The sequence below is a fragment of the Cydia fagiglandana genome, chromosome 13 (genome assembly GCF_963556715.1).
Source record: "Cydia fagiglandana chromosome 13, ilCydFagi1.1, whole genome shotgun sequence".
Lineage (NCBI taxonomy): Eukaryota > Metazoa > Arthropoda > Insecta > Lepidoptera > Tortricidae > Cydia > Cydia fagiglandana.
This window is the reverse complement of record NC_085944.1, coordinates 4,574,653-4,598,895: the sequence shown is the minus strand read 5'-3', so window position 1 is coordinate 4,598,895 and position 24,243 is coordinate 4,574,653. Positions and strand designations below refer to the sequence as shown.

The following is a 24,243-nucleotide window of genomic DNA, read 5'->3' as shown; positions in this document are numbered from 1 at the left end:
GTTTATGGTTTTATTAGCAAAAACGCTTCTAATTTTAGAGTCGGTTTGAAGCAAATAACAGAAAAACGCCTCTTAAAAGTGTTAAAAAAAGTAAAAAAAGGCGGGATCTGAAAATACCTACTGAATTGGATAGTGTAAATTATGTTTGACTGAAAAATATAAGAAACGCGTATCTACGCTCGCTATAAAAATGAGTTCTTCTAGTGAAGAAAATGATATTCTCACGCTGACGCCTACCGAAATTCAAGACAGTACAGGCAGTGGCTAGTAATTTGCTACCAGAGAAATCGCGAGCTAGTACTTATAGTTATGCAAATGTTTTCTTATTTCCTCGCAGTAGTCGTGAAAAGCACTATGTAATGCCTCGGCCGGAAACGCTAAAGATGGACTCGTATTATTCGAGGGCCTCCACTAACGTGTCGGCCCTCGAACTCACTCGTCCATCTTTTAGCGATTTTCCGTCCTCTCCTACAATGTACTATACCATGATGAACATTATGGTGCCTAAACTAATAGCTAAAATTGCATAACGAGGCGAAGAGTAAAAGGTAAGCATATCCCGAAGGACCAAATCAGCGACCCCCACCAGTAGACACATGAAGACTTTGAAGATAATTTAAATACTAAAATCTGCATTATAAATTTACTTTTGCAGGGATTCTCTTCAAATTTGCTCTCCAAAGCTCCATACCTGCTGGTGGGCTCACTGGTATCCTTTGGATAGATATAGTATGTCATCTCCTACACTAGGTACTCGTAAAATCCCGCTCCACGCTCCATGCGCTGTTGGTAGTTAAGTTTCCATGCCAACTGGAGGTGGTATCTTTGGTTACAGTAGGTATACGCTCAGACGCCCTGTTCATGTGGGGCCGCACCAGACGATGGAACACATGCTATCCTTTCCAGCGTACCCGCTTGACTTCTCTGAGCAGGATGCGATAGACAGGGCGATAAATGTTCTTCTGGTCTCGCTCAGTCTGAAACCATCGACACGAGAAGAAAAAGAAGTAGGTAACATATTGCTTCTTACATACCTATAGTAGTAGGAACATCCAATCGCAGACTGCCCCACAACCAAGCTGCCCGCCGAGGTGGGGGGTCAGCACACACAGTCGCATGGACTTTGGCTTCGGACCCACTCCATGCGTTTGCGGTTAAAGTCTCTGCGCCCACTGGTGGGCCTAGCACGTTCAGGGTTATGGCTTCGGATTGATGCGTTCTGTGAAATAAAAAACGTTGATGAATGAGAAATAAGGACAGGATATTTCACATCGTCATGGTAAAACAAAATCTGACTATTTATACCTATTATATAAGTGTGGTAGAACTAGTGGTTAATGCGCATAATGTCCCACTCGCAAAACATCCTTTCTCCAAACAGCCTTTTCGTGAAAATTCCCGATATGGAGAATAAGTACCCTGGCTTAAATATACCTTTAGATTTGCTAAATATCCCTTTGGTAACAAATCACTCACAAAATGTCCACTTCTCTTCTCCTATCTTCACTGCTTTTATTTTTCTCCTTAAATCCGGAAATTACTCTTTTATTTAACGGTACCTACGTTACGTGAACTAAGTACTTAGCTATCTGTAAATATGCTCACCGGTCTTCCAGTCCTATCTGATTGATCGCCAAGCAGATGTACCGGCCGTGTTGACTGTATGAAACGTTCTGAAGCTGAAGTTGTGGCGTCGACGATATCGGGTACCCGTCCTCAGGCATCGCATTGAGATGGGCTGAGTTGGGGCTGAAAGAAACATAATGAATGGAATTTTATTTATTATTTAAGTTTCCTCTTTATTTTTCTTCTTCTAGTAAGCTTCGATTGCTTAATTTTTTCTACACTATTGATCAAAATTTGTCCGTATTTAAAATTACAAAATTAAAACTCAAATAAAATAAAAACACAAACTATAAAATATACTTACCTACCTACAAAAACTAAACCCATTACAAAGAGAATACCCCTTCTAACAAGTTGAACTGCGGTACGGACCCCATGACACTGGCGGCGTTTACGTTATTGCAAATATTAAGAACTATGTTAGTGGAAAAAAATTGAAACCACTTGGAACGCTAACTTTTCTGAACCCAAAAAAAAATCGCGCGAGAAACTTGTAGAACTCAGGCAGAGTTCTACGATTTTCTAGAATGAATATCATAGAAGTAGCAGGACTTACTTATGATACCACTGGTAGGAGGGCGGTGGGTTGCCTTCGGCTTTGCACTCCAAAGTCACTTGGGAGAAGAGATTGGCCTCGACCACGGTGTCGGGTCCCACCCACGTCACTCTGGGAGGATCTGAAGAGAAAACACAATTATTTTATTACCTATTGATAGAAATTAGGTAGGTACTATTGATATATTCTCTTGTTACTTATTTAAATATAGTTGCATACTTACACTTAACATCGATTTCGATTTTCACAGAATCAGATGTTCCGACTGAATTTCTTGCCTGGCAGCCATAGATTCCTAAAAATATTACAGACGATTAAAAGGTAATAATAGCGACTTAATATCCCAAGAGTTCTCACTACTTTATTATGTACTTAATTAACGTCCTTTATTTGCTGGCATTGTGTTATTAACGAAGGCTTAGGCAACTCTTAATTTAGCAACACACTAGAAGTCATTGGAATTGGACTGACACTAAAAACCGAAATGACTTCTCACCTGAATGGTTCCTCATGACAGGAGCTAATATAAGCTTCGCCCCGTTAGTAGCAATGACTTGTCCGTTCTTGGTCCACCACACATAAGGGCTGGGGTTGCCGTCGGCGCGGCACTCGAGAGTTAATGCACTGTTGCCTTCTTCGAGGTTCGCTAGTGTGCTGGGGTCTGCGCCGTTGATTGATACCACTGGGACGACTGAAGAGAGAAATTTTAAGGTGAGCCTTTGTGTCTTTTTTTGCAATTGATATCAATGGTTAAGCATACCTACTGCTAAATATTCTTTAGAGTACGTTTACTTAGTTAGAGTATGATTCCTATGCCTAAATGACAAGTGGTATAAAACCAAGCTAGAAGTATCAAGATGACCGCTTCGCCCATAGATTATGACATACGTTCTGACAAGGGACATGGTACTTTCAAGTGTTGTCAAGCAACTAGTGCGAGTTCCGGTAAAAGGGCCGTGTAAGGTGTGAAGCACTATTTGCTGCTAACTCGTTAACGAGTTTTCTCCTTCTGATTGGATTGCTTGTACAAGTACTATGTGACGTCAAGCTTGGTATACAAGTCTTTCTATCGCGGTGCTTATACTCGAGGTCGTACTTCTGATAGAATTGGATACTTACAAGTGACTTCAAGCATAGTGTACGAATCCCGGTAGTACGGAGAAGGGTATGACGTGTGGTGCGCGCGGCAAGCTAGTTGACGGCCGTGGAAAGCTCGAGTGGCTCCCAACTCGAGTACTGACCACACTGCCTATACTCGAGCTCTCTACTCCTGATACTGTAGTCTGAATACTTACAAGTGACGTCAAGCATGGTGTACGAGTCTCGGTAGTACGGCGAAGGGTAAGACAGATGGTGCGCGCGACAAGCTAGTTGCCTGCCGTGGGAAGCTCGAGTTGCTCCCAACTCGAGTACTGACCACACTGCCTATACTCGAGCTCTCTACTCCTGATACTGTAGTCTGAATACTTACAAGTGACGTCAAGCATGGTCTACGAGTCTCGGTAGTACGGCGAAGGGTATGACGGGTGGTGCGCGCGACAAGCTAGTTGTCGGCCGTGGGAAGCTCGAGTGGCGCCCAACTCGAGTACTGACCACACTGCCTATACTCGAGCTCTCTACTCCTGATACTGTAGTCTGAATACTTACAAGTGACGTCAAGCATGGAGTACGAGTCTCGGTAGTACGGCGAAGGGTATGACGGGTGGTGCGCGCGACAAGCTGGTTGACGGCCGTGGGCAGCTCGAGTTGCTCCCAACTCGAGTACTGACCACACTGCCTATACTCGAGCTCTCTACTCCTGATACTGTAGTCTGAATACTTACAAGTGACGTCAAGCATGGTGTACGAGTCTCGGTAGTACGGCGAGGGGTAGGACGGGGTGGTGCGCGCGACAAGCTGGTTGACGGCCGTGGGCAGCTCGAGTTGCTCCCAACTCGAGTACTGACCACACTGCCTATACTCGAGCTCTCTACTCCTGATACTGTAGTCTGAATACTTACAAGTGACGTCAAGCATGGTGTACGAGTCTCGGTAGTACGGCGAAGGGTAGGACGGGTGGTGCGCGCGACAAGCTGGTTGACGGCCGTGGGCAGCTCGAGTGGCTCCCAACTCGAGTACTGACCACACTGCCTATACTCGAGCTCTCTACTCCTGATACTGTAGTCTGAATACTTACAAAGTGACGTCAAGCATGGTATACGAGTCTCGGTAGTACGGAGAAGGGTATGACGGGTGGTGCGCGCGGCAAGCTAGTTGACGGCCGTGGGAAGCTCGAGTGGCTCCCAACTCGAGTACTGACCACACTGCCTATACTCGAGCTCTCTACTCCTGATACTGTAGTCTGAATACTTACAAGTGACGTCAAGCATGGTGTACGAATCCCGGTAGTACGGCGAAGGGTATGACGGGTGGTGCGCGCGGCAAGCTAGTTGCCGGCCGTGGGAAGCTCGCGTGGCTCCTAGTTCGAGAACTGAACGCGCTGCCCAGACTCGAGGTGTTTCTACTTCGGATGCGTTGGTCTGACTCCAAGCGGTCAAGCGTTCTTTATCTGCAAACAAGATTAATTTGATCTTAATTGTTATGATAATAATTTTGTTAATAACTCTATGAGAATATTTTAACTATTTCAAGCCAAAATTGCTTGTCTTAAGAGTTCCACGGTACGATAGTCGTTGCAATATGGATGTGAAACTTTATTGTAATGTTGATCTGATAATTCAGTTGCACATAATGATAAAATAATACTAACAAAATGTACAAATGTCATTTTGTGAAACATGATTAGTGACTGGGCTGAGGAGAAGGGTTTGATTTGATTTATAACGCCATTCTTTTTGGGAACAATAAGCTTCTCCTTGAGCACTAGAAATATCGTTGCAATTCAAAAATTTTAGGCGTATATTTTATTATAAGTTCACCTTCTAAACGATCAGTCGATCACCTAGTATCTCAGTGGATGAAGTCTTGCTGCCTTGTTTTAGGTACATTTTTATTTAGCCTGTGTGTGATGTAAAATATTATCAGCTACATACCCAAATACCACTCGATGTAAGCTGGTGGGTTGCCGTAGCGCGCCTCGCAGACCACAGTGGCTCTCGCACCGGCCGGCACCGTGATATTCTGGTTCGGTAGAATGTGGGTGCCATTGAACAGAATCCGGGGCGATTGCGGCGGCACACGGACTGCTAGCGCCGCGGGGGGACTAGATAGGGCATCCTGAAAAAAAATACATTAAAGTTACTTAGTACTGGTCTAAGATCCCACGATCCCGATTCTATGGTCGACCTTCACCAATCTGTCTGACGGATGAAACTATGAAAATATGAAAGAAAATATGTTCCAGAGCATAAATAAATAGGGTTGCCTAAAGAAAAATGGTCAAGGCTATTTAAAAAAAAAAATTGAAAAAATTTTTTTTCGTCAAATTTCACCGATTTGTCTGACGAACGAAATAAGTTTCAATGGAAAGTATACAACTTGTACAACATAAATCAACTAGGTTGCCTATCTTTTTCTGGTCACTATTATGTGGTTGTCGTGTTTAAAGAGGTGATTTTATATCGATAATGCACTCATCTGTCTGACGCTTGAATTATAAGTACATCAAAATGATGGTAATTTTATTGCAAATACAATGGTAGGGTTGCCTGCGAAAATCCGGTCACAAATAAGGGTAACCACATAATAGTGACCGGAGAAAGATAGGCAACCTCGTTGATTTATGTTGTACAAGTTGTATACTTTCCATTGAAACTTATTTCGTTCTCGGTGAAATATGCCGAAAAAATTTTTTTTCAAATTTTTTTTAAATATAGCCTTGACCATTTTTTTTAGGCAACCCTATTTATTTATGTTCTGGAACATATTTTCTTTCATATTTTCATAGTTTCATCCGTCAGACAAATTGGTGAAGGTCCCATATATGGGGGATCTCCTACTATACTTTTATAGTTGAAGGCACAAAAATTTCATAAGTAACGATCGATTTTTGAGCTATGGACTTCAAAATGTAGTTGTAAGTTACTATTTACAACTAGGTACTCCTAATAGTCCTAATGCACAAGTTTACCAAATCTGTTATGGTATGCCACTGACTAATGTGTTAAATATTTTGTTGCAGAGTAAAAGCGGAACTTACTACAAATGCACAGCCACACAATGCCTACGCACGCAGCCGTGCTATTCATAGGTGTAAATTCGCGTCATATATGTACTATTAATAGTTACTTAGTGGCTGGCTTAGGGTGGAATCACATCTGTCAGCATCGAGCCGCATTTTAAGTATATATGAGAAATTGCTCGTTAGTATGAAAATGCGTACGCGTGCTTTCAGCTTTCTGATGCGTACGCATGCTTTCAGCTTTCCAATGGGTACGCATCTTCATACTAACGAGCAATTTCTCATATATAAAATGCGGCTCAATGCTGATAGATGTGATTCCACCCTTACACGACGCGCGTAGCTTAATTCCACAGTCGGATGCCATCTATAAGTACAATGAACTTTCGTATAAATAAGATTATACTTTATGAAAAAAAAAACATACCTGCACGTCATAGTTGCTCGCGGTGACCTGACACTGCCACTGTCCATCGTCCAAGGCGAGAGTGGCCGCTCGGACCCAGAGCGAGCAGTCGCCTCCCATTGGACTGTTCTCGTTCGCCCATTCGTACTTGCCGCGGTAGATGCCCACTGGCTGCAAAAATACAGAAAAATAAAGTTAACAAATATGAAAGGATATTCTTACAGGTATCGACTGAGCCCTTGAATAAGCTCAACAAGCATCTTGTTTTAGGCACAGAAAACTTTTTATAGAATGATTCAGTTTCTACGTTTAGGGCTGATTTAGACGGCGCGCGAACTCGCATGCGATTTTAGTTCGCGCCCTAAAGTAGCCCTTAGGGCCCCTACCTACCAGCTAATAGATTTTCGTGAGACATGAATATAAATGTACAGTTTAGTTTGGCTAAATGTGAAACATGTGAAAATTCTACTACTATCAAAACTTCTTAAATCTTTGTCCAAATTTCGGGCACAATTCATCGAAACCGAGTGGTGGCCGAAAGTTTCAAAGGAAAATACGAGTACGACAACCCTCTAAATAATTCTCTCTCTAAATTAAACTCTATCATCGCGAGCAAAAACAACTCTGGCTTCAAACTAAAATACAGAACGTACCGAACGCAACTTACACAATCATTATTCTAACAGAAACCGGAATGAACTAAAGTTCAATTTGCATTCCCCAGAGAGTTCTGCATAAAATGCCACGACCTTTATCATACCATCACATTGAGTAATGACAATAGAGTATTATCGTGATCCTATAAATGCTACTGGTGAGGTAGGTAAGGTGACAGGGTAAGAGTAATCAGGCTACAATCCCTAATAGTGGGCTGACGGAAAGTTTCCAAAACTCTAACTTTTCATCAAATTTTTAATAATTCTCAAAATGTCTCTTAATTACCGCAAATTTTGCAGAAGTTTAGCACTTTCCTAACTTTATAGAGAATATTTGGAATTTGCACAATGTAGATCTGCCCACTGTGACTCTGCAGGCTATGAACATACCACCTTTGAAAATTAGTTTTGCGGCTGCCCTAAGTTGGTATCTGAACTCCGTAACTCGGCTAGTTTTTTTACTGTCCGATGTGACTTTTTTAGTTTACCGTAAAAGTTACGAGTATTCATAGGCACACATCAAATGATATTTGGTGAACATAAGTATTACAAAAAAGTCACACATGCTGTACTACTGTTAAGAATAAGTTAAGCTAAGAATAACTATAACTCAAAAAATATGTAACACAAAATTACTTTCATAAGTTAACTGAAGCTTGCATTGCGCATAATACGCTTGCATATATTTTAAATGTGACTCGTCCTAGTTTAGAGTGCATAATTTGCGGGGCTCCAGACATTCACGGTTCGCTTGTGGTTAGCAATTCACATTACACCCGCGATCAATGTGCAGAACCGAGAGAAACCCTGGGGTGTGACCGAGACTCACTTGAGGGAACTTTCCTATTACACTCGTAATTTATGAGAGGTTACATCAATGAAAGTACTCGTAGTCTGGGAAAAATCTAGAGAATTTTTTGGTGCGACTGATAATAAAGTTGTAGGTACTTGTTAATGTTTTTAACCGTAGGGTTTTACGTTCATTTGTAAGACATCCTTAGCAGATCTGCGTATAGAACCGACACAGAGAACCAGTATTTTGCGCCTTGGGTTGTTGTTTTGACAACAAACCATATATAGAAGCGGAACGTGAATCTCGCGACCTAAATGTGTAAGCGCCATGAATTTTATGGAGCTTAAGACGTTTTGATCGCGTGGAACAGGTTACGATTGCGACAATTTCATTATTTGGTATGGCTTCGCTATAGTAATAATAACTCAATGTATAAAACACGGTCAAACTCGATTTGCATCAAAATTTCCTAGTAATATTTAATGTTGCTAGCGTCTATATGTCATGATCGCGAGAGATAAGACTAACTAGGAGTTAAATCTAATCAGACAGACTTAGATAGCTTCTTATAAGTACATTAAGGTACCCATTCATTTTTCAATATCCGGGAGACTGAGCTTTGCTCGAAAAACATATAAAAACTCATAATTGCGCGTTTTCCCAGAGATAAGACCGATTTTTTGTCCCCGAAAACCCCCATATAGCAAATTTCATCGAAATCGTTAGACCCCAAAATAGATTCATCAAAACAGTTATTGTTAGTTAGTCAACAACCTGTGCACAGGGTGAATAGACGTTAAAAACAAATGACAATCGATACGCTGACCCAACGCGAGCGGAACCAAATCAACAGTTAATATCCGCCCGCCGAGTGTTCTGCTAGTTCAGGAGCTTCCGGTAAACATTTTCAATAGGTACCCAGCCAGTTTCCCTTTGGCTGCTAACATTTAATCACATCAAGCAAATTCGGACGGGACAGTATCAAAGGAAAGTTGCCGTAAACTGGTAATCAAAACTGATTTGGTTGAATTATCTTTGAGGATGGTGTTTTCACCGAGTTTCAGAATTTGGTTCGGTTAAAGTGCAGCTTTCCTGGAGATTTACGGGTTAAACAAAATTGGGTTCTAATTTGTTTTTCCTGCTTCTGGAAGCTAAAAACATTAGTGAATCAAAATGTCCTCCATACAATTTATATGTACCTAGGCCAAAATTAGATCAGAGGCAGCTTTTACTAATACGTATAATTGTAAGTCACAGCCAAGAAGTAAGCTACCTCAGGATTTTTTTAGTGCAGAAGAAACGAATTTTCACAAAGCATATATCTGACAAGTAGTTAAATTACAATAAAGATTATTCTAAATAAAATTGTCCCTTGGCCTCAAGAATAATACAAATTACAGCCAAAATCTAGCTAACATTCTCGCCTGGCGGTCCTTTAATGCGGTATCAAATTTTATTTTCAGAATCATAAAGATGCTAAACAGTTTCAACAGATGTTAAGCCCGCTTATTGCCAAACGGATGCGCGAGCGCACAAGTCACGGTCCAAACGAGCGGATATTGCTGAACGGCGCATTGTTCTCGATCGTTATTAATCAAAGAAAATGTCTCTGCGTTGTTTGCGTATGCTCCCGAAAACGATGATTTAAGTGAAAAAGGTCACATGTAGTGTGGATTGTAATGTGTTTATGGTTTTTCGTAGCGGACGGTTACGCACACTGCCCGCGCGAAGGTGAAACTTAGACATATTCCAATCGCTTTTGAAGAACATTCGCTGTAAACCAGTATAAGTTCTATTCCCGCATATTTGTCACAGGTCTTCTGTTTTAATTTATTCCAGGCAACTATTGACCATAGTCTCACTTGATAGTAAAGACAATAAGATGCAAGATAAAGTTTAAAAACAGGATCAATAATGATCTGAGAAGAGAACCTTGAAGAGAACTCAACTTTAAGGTTTTCGGGTATACATGCAGATACAGATAAATATAACATACTGAAACTGTAATCGCGCTTTGTCTTCACACAACTAGACTTTTGGAGAAAGCGGAAGTAAGTAAGAAATAGAAGAAGACTCGAGGTCGCACGATACTGGTGCCAAAGAGGCAATAGATTGTTAAGTGGTATGAAACAAGTCTTGGTAACGCACTGGGGCTTTATTTAATGATGTGATATACTCGCTTCTGATCTCCGTAACCTGAATTCGCTTTGTCGGACTACAAAAGGATGCGGGAATCGGTTAGCTATATAGATCCCTTGATGTGGACTGTTTAATGTGGTAAATACTGGGTCTGGGCGGGGATTTGGGTAATCATACCGTTTTCCGGGAGTTTGCGAGCCATTTTAGGAACGTAACGGCCGTTTAAGTGATCATTTGGTATTGTATACGGTTTCTCCGACGTTTTAATATAACAATTGAAACGTATCTATATATCGTGCTTAAGCCGTATTTAAGTCATCATTGAGTGACTTGACGGTATAAACAATAATTACTTCTTTTTGTAAATTACATACCGTAGTACCTACTTTTTGTTGCGAGTTGCCAGTCGATTAAAAAATCTTATGAAAAACACTATTACAATTTGAAAAGATGGAGGATCTTGTATTTTATGAATATACTGAAAGTTCTACCTTATATAAAGACAATTCTCTGATAAATGATAATGCCGCTTAATGATATCACTCCCAAAGCTTATGAAATGAGGAGTGCCGAAAATCAAAGATTTAACTAAGTATGTATTTCCTTAATAAACCGATATCAGCAATCTAAGTAGCCAACAATGGCTACTAACTACCTACTTGGGAATAAATCTTCCATGACAATCGCTATCATAGCGTGATTAATGAACATCGGATCAAAATTAATGGTTTCTAAGCTTTTTATCCTACCAATATTACCAATTAAGCAGAATGTTTATTTACAAAGGTATACCTACTTGGCTATTGTATTCAAACATATTCAACATAATAAGATCCGGCATCTTATATGTATCTATAGACAATCTATATCCCTTCGGGATGTTTCATATATGTGACAGTTGGTCTCAATAGCCATTTACAATAAATGAAGAGCGCCTTTTAAATCGGAGGGCTTGGGTTCAATTCCGTACTCGAATGAGTTCCGCGGAACATTGCGGAACTTATTTCCGAAATACATTTAATTTATGTATACCTACCCCTAGATTTTCCGCAAAAGAAAATATTCCAATATATTAGGTTTATATGGCCACGCAATATCTGGATCCTCGAATAATATAACAGCTTTAGATGTGAATGGAAATATGTTAGAAAGAGTTAAGTATATTAATACCTACCTCGATTTTAAAGATTAGACCATTTGTTAGTCAGAAATATCGAAAATAGATTACTCTAACATAAACTACCTACCTATATCAGACGTACCTACATAACGCACGTTTATAAAGCTTACCAGTGACAATAATTTATTCTGCGACCATATACCTATACTCGTAAAGCCGATTTCATCCGCATTTCGGCTCAGCGTCGCGTGCAAACTAAGCACTTAAATTATTTCAAACCTAAGTTTTAACGTTCCTAAATATTTCAGGCAAGAGCTCGTTTTGACTGTCATATAACTCAAATTAAATTCAGAGTTTGGTGCATTTCCTAATTCTAGTTAGCATTAGAACAATGTATGACGGGCACGTCTAGTTTAATTTTAGGTGCCTTATGACGTACTAAAATAACTCATTGCGTACTGCCGCTAGTTAAATGCGAGCCGTGAAATGTTCAACAAAACATTCCATAAATTAACTCAATGTTGAGGTAAGTTTTGAAATGGTTGATGTACCTTTGTTTATTAGAAACCTAGGCTCCGCGGGGAATCTTACCACAGGGCTAATTAGTTGGAACAAACTGTGGATATTTATAGTATAATATTAATAATGCTTATCTTATGACAGTCTCATTTTAGCATAAGAAGAAAGACGTACGGTGTAATTTTAGTGTGCATCTATCAATGCAATATTTAAAAATTATTAACGAATTTTTAACTTGATCCATTTCGCCTCTGTCTACACTTTGACTGGAAAACCATTAACGACCATTGTATTGTGACGTGGCATTAATTTCGTGACAATCACATGCCATCATTATCACTTTTCAATAATAAAAACAAATCACTATTCATTAGGGGGCTGCCATCCACCAACCCACACATATATACCTACTTCCGTAAACACACGTTAAGCTTACAAATATACTTAACACCCCTCTGTTTGCATAAATTCTTGCTTTGAAGTACCTGAGGATTAATTTTATCCCCTGCAACTACAGTTTGGACTAGTTTGGAGTGTTAGTGACATTTTCGGTAGTGACATTGTAAAAATATTATTAAAAGCGTTTGGAATTTTTATCTCTATTAGGTACGGTTTTATTTGTATAGCAACCCTACCTTTTGCAAGTCGATTGACATATCGGCAAAGTTTTGATACTACAGTGGCCAGCCAATATAAGTATAATATCGTAGCTATTACCTTCCCTTCTTTTCTTTTATTTTTTAGCTTTTCTTTTTCCCTTTTTAAAAATTTCGTAAAATACAAATGGTAAAAGAGAATCAAACCCCGCGCGGAAATCGCCCAGCTTATTAATTTACCTTTCATAAACAGCATTAAATCGATTCATCCATTGTTTGTTTATTTTTCTATTTAACTTACTCCTCTCAATAACGTGACTAAAAAATCACACAGCGTTATTAGACTCCATTTAATTAATCCATAACAAAAGAGTTCCCAAGCCTAAACATTGGGCAATAATTATTGCCTTGACATAACGTTGCATTGCTGTGTTTCTATATTTTTTACATACCATTCATGCAGGGGAAAGTGACACTATAAACTTGCACATTACGATATCAGTAAAGAAACTGTTTCGTCATGCATTAATCATTGCTAACATGTGTGTGAACCTGTGCCGGGTTGAACCAAATGTTGGCCCACACATGGCCAACATTTGGTTCAAGCCGGCGTGGCTTAAATATTGGTGTCGTTAACTTAAGATGAGATTAATGAAGACGTTTTGATCGTGTAATAGTCATAATAGGCGATTAGCTTGTGTTTTTTGTTCGTGATCGTGGTAAGGATAGTCGATGTCCAGGCATATTGGGAAAAAGCCAGTTAATACCTTAAGGCAGCGTAGGGGAAGGTTCTTAATATAGGACTGGATACATTGTACCTAGTTAATATTTTTTAGGTTCGAATTGCTACGGTAGTTGCTAGTAGTCGTTACAAAACTGACCATCAATGTTAACGCATGTGTTTTTTGCCAAAGTGTGATACAATAACAAACAACAAAACATAATAACAACAGAACATTGGTCACGATCCTCAGTAATGAGAGACCGACAAAGATGAAGACGAACATTGGTTAGAATCAACAACACAGCTTAAAATAAAAATATATACTAATAAACTCAAAATAATGTGCTTCGGCGGTCTTTCATTACCCTTGGCTACATAAATAATTCTCCTTATTTATTCGCGGAACGTTAATTGTAATACGAAGCTCATCTAATCTTCATTATAATCAAACTCTACGTATAATTTTAAGCTCAAAACAAAAGCTACACCAATCACCATGTTTAGCCTTCGCTCTATAGGTACGGCTTTCGAAACGTAATTATAGCCCCAGAGGATACACGCGTATTTGATAGCACAAAGGACAATAGCATAATATATGATGAGTAATCACACTAATCAGGAATATGTGGGAAGCAACAACAATACACGCATGCCGTTGAACGAGGCCTCTGTATATCGAATTGCTTAGAGATGAGCGATGTTTTTGTGTATGAAATTAATTACTTTTTTATGTCGTGTTTATTTGAAGTCACAAAATAAAAATACTAATACAAATCAAAACGCCCGTTATAGCTGTATTTAAATTAATGTTAAGATACCTATATCTATTGAATCTTAAAGTGAGGTATACTCGTAAATGTCCAATTTTTGGTAATTTGGGCTAACATGTGTTTGACGACCGGTCTGGCCTAGTGGGTACTAGTGACCCTGCCTGTGAAGCCGATGGTCCTGGGTTCGAATCCCAGTAAGGGCATTTATTTGTATGATGATACAGATATTTGTTCATGGGTGTTTTCTATGTATTTAAGTATTTGTATATTATATATATCGTTGTCTGAGTACCCACAACACAAGCCTTCTTGAGCTTACTGTGGGACTTAGTCAATCTGTGTAAGAATGTCCTATAATATTTATTTATTTATTATTATTTTATTATTTATTTATGTGTAATCGCATTTAGTAGATATATTAATAGTTTGAAACCTAAACTAGTGACATCACTAGATAGGTACCTAACTATATGGTTAAAGTAAGACCAAGAAAAGTCTGCAGCGGATTTGATGCCCACGCAGTGCACGTGTCATTTAGACTTCATAATTTCATAGACGTTTGACGTTTAAAATAACACGTGCACTGGCTATCAAATCCACTGCAGACTTTTCATGGACTGACTCTGTATAAAATCGTTCAATAGACAATCCAATAGAAGATTTGGCAAGAAATGAGCAGCCTGCATAGGTACATATTTAAGAGGTGTCATTTTCAAGTAAGTATGTAGGTAGGTAGGTAGGTAGTTACCTGGTCTAGTGAACAATAAACTGTTAGGCAATATATTTTTACTTCCACCGATTTGATTTTTACAATGTATATATAGGTAAACTAAAGATTAACACAAAATACTAAGCTCTCATCATTACTAATTCTAACAACGAATTCATCAAAATACTCTGCAACAAGCAGATATTGTAGCTGAACTTATGCATTAAATGCTAATCCATGTACAATGTGGTTGTGGGCACGTAGGCAGTACGCGACGTATAATTTAAAGCAAACTTCCCATCCTTCATGATGGCCATCGGGACATTCCTTCGACAATCGGCGTCATGCACAATGGTGGGATCGGCGCGCTTTGTGCCGATATCAGACCGTGCGTGTTGCGCGAGCGCAGGAGAACTTGGTTCTCGAAACGACCAGTGTAACGTGACATCGAGGTTCAATCATTTCGAACAGAGTGATCAGTGATCACACAATTTTTGCTTCTATATTGAAACTTCAGGTCTAATTGTCGTCGCCACCATAAGTCATATTATGGTGCTTCTCGGGCTGGGCGCTTTTCTGCTTGAATCTTAGAGTTAGACGCGCATTGCCTTAATTATTAAATTAAGGCAATTAATTAATTAATTAATTGCCTTAATTATTATTATTTAATTGCCTGAAACAAGTCCACTGCTTATGTGGCCCTCGACTGGATCGACAAGCAACAAGGCTATCAAGATCATCTCTCACGAAAATTCTCCCTAGTAAAATAGCGGAGACCCAAATTTATCGCACAACTATGATAGGTAAGCGACACAGACAAAACATCCTCCAGACTGAACATAGTCGCGCTACCCCCTCTGCCACGCATACGGTAATTTTACTGCATGTTCGAGTCGAAAGTGTCTTTGTGTGACGTCCGTGTCTTTGAACGGACCAATCACGGCACGGGACTTCGCTCACCTCGTCCCGCCCACCCCCGCATGTTTGGCATCATCGGTTGCATGATATAATTGCTCTAAACTCGGTCTAGAGGATTCCTAGTCTAATATGGTAAGCGATGAGCACACGTATAGTCAGAGGGGAGACACTCCTGACTTCGGTCGAACTCGGCACCGTTCGGCTGAGCATTGCTCTGAGCAATTATTAGGGTTGGCACCACTTGACTTCTTTGTGCGTGCATGACCACAGATAAGATAATCACTTGAATTTTGACAACCCTAAATAGCCGAAAGGGATAGTGCTATATATTAGAAAGGGATAGCATGATTCGACCCTGAATCGCTGTCAAACTTCGGGTTTGTAGGAAGTGTCCTTTCTGTACGGTAGTACTATTATTTCTTCTGTGGTATAGTCCGAACACGAGATCCGGAGGAAATAAATTGTCACCCCGCTTGACCCCATGCCAAATATCCAACCACAGCCTACTCCCGCTTCTTCGGGCCCCGAACCAACGGTCTTCCGTGTTCAAACTGGGGGCCTAGCTAAGATTACAATCGAAGGGATGTTTACAAAAACAACATAACTGACTACACTGGTTGACACCTGAAACGATTAACAATGTTCTTAAAAAAGTGTCAACCACTCTAAGCAGTTATGTTGTTATTGTAAACCTCCCTTCAATCGTACAGTCGCCATCAGATATATCGGAGCAGCCAAGGTGTTCACAAATATCTGAACACGCCTCTATTGTCAAGGCATTAGAGTGCGCGTTCAGATATTGTGAACACCTTGGCCGCTGCGATATATCTGATAGCGACTGTACATCGACAAACGCACAAACGAATAGAAAAAATGTGCCAGGATGACAGATGCTACAAAAAGTCACGTGATGACGTGACTATTTCCATCGTTATTAATGTTTCGATTGGCGTTTTTCTATCAACGAAGACAATGAGATGATTGGCTCCTGTATATTGAGGCTCGTGCTCGGTCCGCAATTGGAATGACGTCTGCTTCATGTCGATTTACGATTATAAAGCTACGAGAACCAAGGACGAATGCTTTATGGTAGGTGCCTTTTTTATACCTAATTGAGACATGTTTCTATACTCATTTGCATAGATACCAACCAAACGTTAATGTAATCTTTAAAGGTGTGGTTTATGATTCGTTATTGTGTGTAACATTTTAGCGGATAGCAAAATAAATATCAGTAAGGGTAACATTCCATTTCTGACCGCAACTGCACTGAGTACGAACGCGTCGGTGTTATTGTCAATTTCCATAGTAAAATGATTGGTATAGTGCTGCTGTCGTTGGAAATGGACTGTCACCTTAAAACAGAAATGTGAATACTGACAACAACATTTTTTTTTCTAAGAATTAAGTAATTAGTCTGCCACATTTCCTGTATTTAATAATGTTTAAAATATCGTCTTACGATAACGTTTCCCGTTACCCCTTAAAACATTTTGTTATCAGCCGCTAAAGTAACAATTAAGTAATTCAGTGTGTACTGAATTCGATAAACTCAAAAATTAAAAAAAAAATGTAGGGATGTAACGATACCGATACCGATACGATATATCGGCCGATATAATCGGCAGACCGATATATCGGCATCGCCGATTTAAATTTAGCCGATATTACAGTTTGAAAAGCGCGCGAAACGAATATAATATAATATATAATAATTTGAATACACTTTGTTTCCATAACAAATAACCCTCCTTTTGCGTTGCCGTAATCGGGTAAAAACTACCTAAAGTGAACTATAATTACTGATTTGGATTTACTTTTGCATTGATTGCTTGGTGGTTACCTAAATAAATGTTTTCTTTGATTTTGGTTTTACAGTTTTTCACACTTCACAAAATTGAGTGTCTATTAATACATATGTATGTTTTATGCATAATAAGTATATAATTCCTTACTTGTTATATCTATTAGCTAACTACTGTGCCATTGATATCGGTATCTGTATCGGTATCGCCGATTATTTACTTCACAAATCGGTATCGGTATCGTATCGGCAAAATCATGTATCGTTACATCCCTAAAAAAATGTATAACATAAACCATAAAAAAAGAAATTTAGAACATAATACCCTTAAAAAAATAAAACAGAGAAGTTTTAATCTGAGGTACTTAATAGTTAAACTTAAAATTACCAAAATCACCTTTCTAACCTTAGGTACTCGACAGTGACACTGAATTTATCTAAATCGCGATAGGCCTCGAACTTCTTAACAAGAACGTAGATAGGTTCAAGCCACTTCTTTCCGTATTCTTAAATGTGTATTTTAAGTGGCATAATGATATCAAAAACGTTTTATACCAAGCCTTTACCAATTTAAAAGCACGTGCAACTTAGGTACTGTACAAAAGCGCGATGTAGGTACTTTTATTCATATTGAGTTCCATATATTTGAAGTAAACTTCTTAAAGAATATGAGCTCATAATATTTGAACAACAACATAGCTCTATTATTTCTTTTCACCGTAACTTAGCTCCGTCGGAACGACGTAGGGTGGAAGCTGTTTGTTTGCTTGTATGTTTGAGGGTTTGAGCGTACAAATTATGTTTCCCATTATACCCAAGACGGATTCAGCTTTTTAGTTGTGGCTGGTAAAAGATTGCAATGGTTTTTATTAAAAGGTTTTAATTGAACAGATGATAGTACAATAATTTAGTCATGGAATTTTAAATTTAAATATTTCTAAATGTGACCCCAGTAAAGTACAGCACGGAAACGGGAAACTGTCAAGGAACAGTCATATTTTCAACTCTTGCAAATTGCCCGTCCTTATTGGATTCTAAATTCTACAGATCGAATAAAGACCCGGTTTCCGTTTTATTGGCTCCGTTCAGACTTCCATTATTTTGTAGTCAAGGACGAATTGAGATTCAACACCGTTTCAAAATGATGTGATAAAAGCATTGTATTGTCGCTTTAAAAGTATTTTGGTGTTGTCACAAAGTTGAATAAATTTATTTTTAAAGAATCAAAGCGTAGAAAATAAATGAGATAATAAGATAAGTATCTAATGGACGGAGCACAGGTAATATATAAAGTTACGAAATCATATTCGATGTGATAATTCAGTTCTCTGGTATTAAAAAGTTCTCGCGGAAACGTAAAACACATACATAATGTAACGCAAAGAATTTCCAAGTAAGAACTTAGAAGAAATCTGTGTTGTAAAAAAGGATAAAGGTGCGGAAATTCCAATCAAAAGTTTTCCAATTTATAACTCTACGTTACAGATGAAATATATTGATGGCAGTTACACTTCCCACCCCACGCATTTTTTAAAACTCGAATTAATCTTGCGAAAGAAACCGACCTCGTATAAAAAGAAATAAGCAGCGCTGTAGCTTACATCGAAAATAATAAGCCTCCTTAATCCGACGACGGTTCCGATTCACATCGTAAACTCAACGAGTGCTCAAGAGCCCTCCCCATTCATTTCAAACAACGAGCCATTGAATATGAAAGGATCGATCATGAACATCACTATCGCATATTAACATCGCTAATGTACTTGAGAACTCCACAGAAGAAGGCCTCATTCAAAATGCAGAGCTTAAAATAAAAGCAAGAAATCGTAGACCGCACCTGCGGTGTCGGAATAATATTGAAATACGAATTTAACTCAGGGGTTTCCTATTTCGACTAAGGTTTTGTTCTATACTAATCGGTTCAGTCATTCAATTCACATTTAGCATATGGATTATTGCAAAAACAAAACGTGCGGCTTAGCCGGTCTGGGTCTGAAAGCCCTTTCAAATCGCCGCCTATTGATGTATCAAGGCATAGCAACGCGTCAAGCAGACGACATGAGAATATATTAGACTGTATAGTCACGAACGAAGCAAATTATGTAGATCTTTTATAGTAGACATTATACTTATTATGTTTCAACATGCGAGTCAAATCTTGTGGGGTCTTAAGTTGTCATAATGTTCTAGAGTGCAATGAGTTATAGAGAACGGGCCAAGTTTTTAAGTGTTGTACGACTCCAGAAATAGCAAGTCTAGTTTGGGAAAATACAAATGAGGGTAAAGTGTGTTTATGCAGAAATCCGTGTGCACTGAGTGTTTAAGGCATTAGCATGAGATTTGCATAAAGCACTAAGTTTATCTTTTGGGAGCGTAGGGTACGGTTCTGCAGCTATAAGCTTAAGTTAATTATTTTTTTACCAAGATGTTACTTAAGCTTACATATTTTAGTTTAACTAAGGCGAACCAAAATGCCGTTGCAATATATAATTTAGGTAGGTATTCCTATTACGTGATTTAGGTACTCAATAGAGTTTGATATAGTAGAGCCAATATCAGGTGAACATTTCTGCTTAGGCTGGTGAAGTGAAAAAAGTTTCCCGGATATTAGTTTGACTATAAATCAGGAGTCAACCAATTCAGTTTTATTGCAGAGTAGTATAATATTTAAAATAATATTCAGTTAGCTTTCAAAAAAGAGGAAGTTATTCATGAAAAATATCCGTGCCGGCTTTAAAAGCTTTCAAAGCCATTTTAAAACCTATGACAAATATATTTTTATTTATTTAAGAACATGTTTGGACGAAACAGATTTTACCAGTTGCAAACGTTATTTTCTAACTATAAAATCAACATATAAAAATATACATGTTTGCACATGCACATAGGTAAGGTGATTTTAATTTGTGTATCCCATCCATTGAGACTAAGGGCTCTAAGGATACACAAAAACAGAATAATTATTGTTATAATATAAATAAATAACGCGCATCAGCTATTTATTATAGTATCGCCCAAAAAACCTTTACGTTGTTATCAAAGAGGATCAGTAGGTACAAACCATTAAAATTATTCGCCTCGGCAATCGTTCTGTTTGCGAGTCACCGTGGTGACATCTCTTTTGTTTAACGTGGAAGCCAAATGCAGGATAGATTATCGAAGCGTACGATTTTAATCGTAGTTGGTGCTTTATTTCTGTAAATTTAATGAAACCTGTGTTGTGTGTACAATAAAGTGATTACTACTACCACAGAATAAATAATAGTACTAAGTACAGAAGACTCACTCTCTAACAAAACGCGTCTGTTACGATCAGCACAGATATGGCCGCTAGGTGGCGACAGCGCCACGCGCGGCTTATGGCAAACCCCAAAATTGGGGCCGAACGGATGTATATACTTTTAGCTACCTGTAGCAAAGCGACGAAATCGCGGAGTGAGACACTCCTGCTACTACTAAAATCGTATATTACTGTTATTTTTCGACATAATGTCAACGTTCCGTCAACTATTCCGTCAAGGAGCGTAAAGTCAGACCGTAAAAAGTCTGCAGCGATTTTGATAGCCCACGCAGTGCAAGTGTCATTTTAAACGTCAAACTTCTATGAAATTGTGACGTATACATAACACTTACACTGCGTGGGCTATCAAATCCGCTGCAGACTTTTATTGGTGCGACTATAGGTACCTATATTTCTTTAATTTTCAAATGTAGAAATAAATAGTTATTTATACAACAAGAGATCAAAGTTTGATATTTCTTCGAGTGCTTATTTTGAGTCCCGTGCAAGCGAAAGATTCTATAATATATTCACGAGCGTAGCGACATGTTGAAATGCTATTTGACTATAAAGGTCACTTGAATGTCATTTTGTCTCACTCAGTGAGCAAAATCGCTTTTTGATCACTGTTTTTAAGAAGCAAAGTACCCTTGTTCAAGCTGCTGAGGTGATAAAACTATTTGCTTTTGATTGATGCTGAAACTAAAAGCAATCGATGCTTTATTGTCGATGATATTATCAATTTTGTTCGTTATTCAAGTGAAACGCTAGTGGACGGAATATCTCCCATGACGGAATTAGCCACATTGACTTTATCAATATCCTAAGGGACCTAAGGCATGCTCAAATACGCAAGTCAACTAAGCATTTCAATTCTTCGGCCGTCCAAAATGTCAGTTATTTCATAAAAGCTATCGCCCGCGATCGATATTTCCCAACGTCTTACACCGTACAACACATCTCCGATGTTCTGTGCCCTTTGAAATCAATTCTAAAGGCCTCAACCGTCATCCCGATCCATATCGGTGCATTCTCATGCATTAACTCATCGATTGGCCTTTATCATTAATATCTTTTTGTTTCCAGCGTACCTGTCTAAGAGTGCGCAAAAAGACGAATGAGTCAGCATTGATGCTCTTATCAGATGGTAATGACTAATGGACTGTAATATATGCACTGAGAGAAAAATACTGTTGAGCTAACAATAAAACTTTAACGCCACACAACCCACATTGTTACATTGCTATTGAGTTAACGTTTTTATTGTCGCCAGTTTATTGTTGATATAACAACATTCTGCAACAACTTTTACAATTGTCCAGAACACAATGTCTATTAACAATGTATACAACGTTGTCATAAAGTCAAAACAAATTTTGTGATTAATTGTTGTCACTCTGACAACAAAAAACTTTGTTAATTTGACAGTAGAGCTGTGTCACTGTAGCAATGTGTACAACGTTGTCATATAATCAAAACAAGTTTTGTGACATATTGTTGTCAGTGTGACAACAAAGATGTTGTCGATTTGGCTGCAAAACTGTGTCACTTTAGCAATATTTTGTGTGATACGCATATATTGTTGTCAGTATGACAACATAAATGTTGTTGATTTGGCTGCAAAACTGTGTCACTATAGCAATATTTTGTGTGATACGCATATATTGTTGTCAGACTGACAACATGAATGTTGTCGAATTGGCTATATAACTGTGTCACTACAGCAATATGTTGTGTGATACGCATATATTGTTGTCAGTCTGACAACATAAATGTTGTCGATTTGGCTGCAAAACTGTGTCACTTTAGCAATATTTTGTGTGATACGCATATATTGTTGTCAGACTGACAACATAATTGTTGTCGATTTTGCTACATAACTGTGTCACTATAGCAATATGTTGTGTGACACGCATATATTGTTGTCAGTCTGACAAAATAAATGTTGTCGATTTGGCTATATAACTGTGTCACTATAGCAATATGTTGTGTGGCACGCATATATTGTTGTCAGACTGACAACAAAAATGTTGTCGATTTGGCTGCAAAACTGTGCCACTAAAGCAATATGTTGTGTGGCACGCATATATTGTTGTCAGTCTGGCAACATAAATGTTGTCGATTTGGCTACATAACTGTGTCACTATAGCAATATGTTGTGTGGCACGCATATATTGTTGTCAGACTGACAATAAAAATGTTGTCGATTTGGCTGCAAAACTGTGCCACTATAGCAATATGTTATGTGACACGCATATATTGTTGTCAGCCTGACAACATAAATGTTGTCTATTTGGCAGCGGACGGTGTTACTGTAGCGATACATTGTGAGACACACTAAATGTATTGAATATATCAATATCAATATATTAATATATTCAATATATCGTCAGGTGACAAGCAAAAGTCACTAATTACAAAATAAAATAAACAAAAATCGACCTTGTTTTAGTACTAATATGGTTCACTATGGCTATGAACTTGTGGTGGTAATTAGTGAGTTTTGCTTGTCACCTGACGATATTATGTGTGTCGCACAATGTATCGTTACAGTGACACAGCTCCGCTGCCAAATAGACAAGATTTATGATGTCAGACTGTCAACAATATATACGTGTCATACAAAATATTGCTATAATGACACAGTTTTGCAGCCAAACCGACAACATTTTTGTTGTTAGAGTGACAACAATATATGCGTGTCACACAACATATTGTTATAGTGATACAGTTATGTAGCCATATCGACAACATTTATGTTGTCAGAGTGACAACAATATATGCGTGTCACACAACATATTGCTATAGTGATACAGTTTTGCAGTCACAGATCTGCTGTAAAATTGACAACATTTTTGTTTTCAGAGTGCCTCTTAACACAGGTATTTGTTACTTAAAAAGAGGCGCCAACACACAATTGTATAAGTAATTCTAAAACCGAATAAACATTTTTTCATTTTCATTTTTAATTTTCAGTGACAACAATATTATATTATGTGTGTCTCACAACGTATTGCTACAGTGATACAATACTTATACCTATATTATGTGAGAGCAAGCTACTTTTTAATATGCCAGCAACTGTAATTAATACCAATAACATGTTTTGCTAAGCTGTCCACACTGATCTGTGAACACAGCATTTAGTTAGCTATTCCAACAAATCTGTTGGTGCTACCCTATCAATAGTCACTCACTCTTCAGACTGTCATCATAGCGATGAGAAAAAGGCAGCTTAAATTATAAAATGTATGAAAAAGTATTCTTCAAAAATCATGCAAGTTGTTTAGTTTTGTGTTATGCCTTAGATATGAACAATACTTAATACATTTTTTTTAATATATACTTTCGCAAATAGCATTATTCATTAAGGTACCTAATAAACTTTTTAAATCTGACAGATAAATAACAAACACTGAATAGCCTTTAATCCTGAATGAGAGCCTGAATCTACATTATCAGACAGTGAAATAAACAAAATATATATCTTGCAATATTTTAAAGGAT

The 24,243-nt window shown here is 38.3% G+C and overlaps 1 protein-coding gene across 5 annotated transcripts in view; it reads right to left on the bottom strand.

The window, feature by feature from the left end:
- LOC134670010 (hemicentin-1) overlaps positions 1-24,243 on the bottom strand; it is a 92,312-nt gene that overhangs the window by 15,690 nt on the left and 52,379 nt on the right. For 3 of the 5 annotated variants that reach the window (XM_063527671.1, XM_063527672.1, XM_063527673.1), the window contains exons 3-10: positions 6,730-6,879; positions 5,215-5,398; positions 4,536-4,730; positions 2,679-2,873; positions 2,406-2,477; positions 2,183-2,303; positions 1,606-1,749; positions 1,035-1,219 (exon numbers count right to left, since the gene is read on the bottom strand). In XM_063527671.1, coding sequence (XP_063383741.1) covers positions 1,035-1,219; positions 1,606-1,749; positions 2,183-2,303; positions 2,406-2,477; positions 2,679-2,873; positions 4,536-4,730; positions 5,215-5,398; positions 6,730-6,879 — 1,246 coding nt within the window. Of the gene's footprint in view, positions 1-1,034; positions 1,220-1,605; positions 1,750-2,182; positions 2,304-2,405; positions 2,478-2,678; positions 2,874-3,477; positions 3,617-3,653; positions 3,793-4,535; positions 4,731-5,214; positions 5,399-6,729; positions 6,880-24,243 lie in introns of those variants that run through there. The other 2 variants (XM_063527675.1, XM_063527674.1) reach the window with 2 other exon arrangements.